At 33.3% G+C, this 3329-nt stretch overlaps 1 protein-coding gene across 1 annotated transcript in view; it reads right to left on the reverse strand.

Annotated features, from left to right (window-relative positions):
* LOC106470473 (fasciclin-1-like) overlaps positions 1 to 2291 on the reverse strand; it is a gene marked incomplete at its 5' end in the record, with an annotated part of 6618 nt that extends 4327 nt beyond the window's left edge. The window contains 3 exons of the mRNA XM_022399081.1: positions 286 to 467; positions 1236 to 1345; positions 2009 to 2291. Of these exons, the coding sequence (XP_022254789.1) occupies positions 286 to 467; positions 1236 to 1345; positions 2009 to 2291 (575 nt within the window). The remainder of the gene's footprint in view (positions 1 to 285; positions 468 to 1235; positions 1346 to 2008) is intronic.
* Positions 2292 to 3329: the final 1038 nt, after the last annotated feature.

A 3329-nucleotide genomic window follows, 5' to 3' on the forward strand; every position in this document is an offset into this window, starting at 1 on the left:
AATGTAAATCCAACATATATATACTATACAAACTGGTCAAAATATACATCCAACATATACTATACAAACAGTTGAAATAAACAACATATATATACTATACAAACAGTTGAAATAAACAACTAATATATACTATACAAACTGGTAAAATATACAGCCAATATATATTATACAAAATTATATTACGATAGAAATTTACTTCTAAAATTGCATCTAGAAGAGGAATAACGTGTAAAATAACGAAACACTATATCATAAAGTAGGTTTAATCATCTGAATGTAACTGACCTCAGTTCTTCCCTGATGTTATATAGACTAGGATTGTTGAGCAGCTCCCACGCATCAGGAGGAAGGTTTTCAGTTGACCTGTAAGGTTCTAGAACTTCGTCGATTATATAAAGTTTCTGTTTACCGTCATCTACAGTATAGTCCCTATCTTCCAGAAGCTTGGCGTTGTTGACGAAGTACTCCTGTGTTATTGAAACAATGAAACTTTGTGTTAGACGTGAACAGATTCCTGTGAGTAAGTTACCAGTAGAGGGGGCACATTAGACATTAAAAGATGCACAGATTGTCTTGAGATAGCTACATGTAGTAACAGGACTTTAAAAATAAACACATGCACAGATTGTCTTCAGGAAAGCAGTGACAAACAAATGAGTACCTTCCCTTGAGTCAGTTACCAGTACCAACTGTCTTTTAGGCAAATAACAGATTGTCTTAAGTAAGTTACCAGTAATAAACAGTCAAGGGTTTTCCAAATGTGCAGTTGATCACAAATATTTGTGCAGTTGAAAATTCGCCTATATAAATAAGATCAAATGGATAACTATTAAAAAAAAACATGTTTAAGATTATAAAATTCCACTCCAGATTTGATAAATATATGTATTTTTCTAGAATGTTCTTCATTTTTTTATGGATCATTTGTTAGTAGTCTTGTATATGTGAGGTGCAATAAGTCGTTATGTATTTAAAATTATTAAGTTAAAATATAATTATGTAATATTTGATAGGTTGTTTACGCAGAGTATTCATAATGAATCTAAGTTTCAAATGGACAGCAACTGCCTGTTGTAGAAACCTACAAGTGTAGAGGACGACGTTTCGAGAAAAAAAAAGGGGTAAATTATCTTGTGTCAGCAATGACTTACTCACTCAGTGATGTACCTTTAAAGATTGTTTGTCTATAAAATTAACCATGAAAGTATTGTCCACAATACAATAGTTTGTCTCACCTTTTCTCCGCTTCCAGTTCTTTCTTTGACGTTGAAGTACAGCGGAGGATTTTCTTGGGAAACAGCGTAGACAGTGTCGGGAAATAAATCCCTTGTCACTACCATACTCACTAGAACAATATGAAACAATCATTCTCACAAAGTCACTAAATCATAGCGCGAGAGAAAAGAGGACTCACACAACCCTAACACTTCACACAAGAGACAAAAAACTGGGAAATGCTAGTAAAAAAACGTGCTTACATTATATGTTTCGTACGTTATGCACAAGTATACATGACTAATTGTATAACTCTCCCAAATTACGATCAGTTACTTCTACTAATTAGAAGAAGTAAAACTTTACAAAAATATTCGGCTATTTTAATCTTGATTTTTAAGTCGTCAGTTTTCGTTAATAAGTGTTTATAATAATTTAAATACTTTCTCCAGTATCAAAAGATAAACTTTTCACTAAGTAAAGAATAATAGCACACAGTGTGAATAAAACATTTCCTGAAAAGCTCGACAATTTATTAAGCCTTGAATTATGTGCGTCTTCTTATCTAAAATACTATGACAAAAGGTGAGTTTCTAATTTTACCTAGCTAAGTTCCGTAAAAATATTTTCAAGTCTACTGTCTATTACTTTAAAATTCTAAAGCCTTAATAAAGCACAAATGTTAGGAACATCGAGCACGTTATGCCTATCTATAATATTAACAGCATAAAAACTTTATTAGCAATATCATTTAGTGACAATAGATGGCACTACAAGAAAAGTGTTCACTTACCGATGTGGTATGAAGCTAGTCTTTCCTCATCTTCCGGAGCAAATGGTCGAGCTCGTGAGAAGGCTTCGTTCGAAGGGACAAAGACAGTGACTCGGCGTTTTTTAAGTAGAACTTGAACCAGCTCATCATTTTTGGTTAGGTCGAAGAACTGAAATAAAATAAAACATAAGTAACTTGTTTCCCTTGGATCCGAGAGAGATGGAACATAGTCAAATATTGGAGGCGTTGAGTTGAAAATATCGTTTTTATTTCTGTTTCTTTCCGTTTTCTTTCTTTTGTAAAACTATAGGATTTAGTATTGTGTTCAAAATTTATGTTTACAACTTCAAGTTTAATCGTCATTAAAGTGCAATCCAAAAAACTACTCTTTCATGCAAGAGATGTAGTAATAAGGGTTTCTACAGTTAACTGGGATAATTATCAGAAGTTTCTAACAGTTATACAGGTTTATACAACATGCTCCTCACTTGGGATATAAACTGTTATTCTCTAAGGATGTAGTAATTAGGTTTCTACAGTTAACTCGTTAGAATTACCAGAAGTTTCTAACAGTTATACAGGTTTATACAACATGCTCCTCACGTGGATTATAAACTGTTATTCTCTGATGATGAAGTAATTAGGGTTTCAACAGTTAACTGGTAGAATTACCAGAAGTTTCTAACAGTTATACAGGTTTATACAACATGCTCCTCACGTGGATTATAAACTGTTATTCTCTAATTACAATTATGCCAGTGGAAAACATTGCTCGTTTGCAAGTAAAAATAAAATATTCAGATTAATGTCTGTCTGAGTGAAGTTAAGTTAAAAAACGTATCGTGGCCTACAGATGGAATGTTCAGGTCCCAGCTTGATTATCTTTTAACCCTGTTGCCACTTAACCTTAGACTATTTATCCTTAAAATTTGTTTACACGTATTCCTGTTTATCTTTTAGCCCTGTTTACACGTATTCCTAAACTGTTTATCTTTAAAACATTGTTTTATTAGGAGGTGGTGGTAATAGAAGTTATCTTTTTATTTAGCTTTTTATATTATAATTATTTTAGAAGTGTCATTCATGAAACTTATTACCGCTTTGTCTTGGTACCGCCACCGTGCCTTAACTCTCGACGTTCTCGCTCTTCCAAATCCGAAACTATGTTCTATACCACTTAAGAAATATAGAAGTAGTCCCCTTTCTTGCGCGCAGCCTATTTCTTATGAATTGAGACTAATAGCATGGTGTCTTCCTTCTCTCTTGTAGGCTGTTCGTTAAACTCCACCCCACCCCTAGTTAACATTGGAACTGCCTCCGTTTCCATCTACCTGTACTGTGT

This window comes from Limulus polyphemus, unplaced genomic scaffold (assembly GCF_000517525.1).
Source record: "Limulus polyphemus unplaced genomic scaffold, Limulus_polyphemus-2.1.2 Scaffold4026, whole genome shotgun sequence".
Classification (NCBI taxonomy): Eukaryota; Metazoa; Arthropoda; class Merostomata; order Xiphosura; family Limulidae; genus Limulus; species Limulus polyphemus.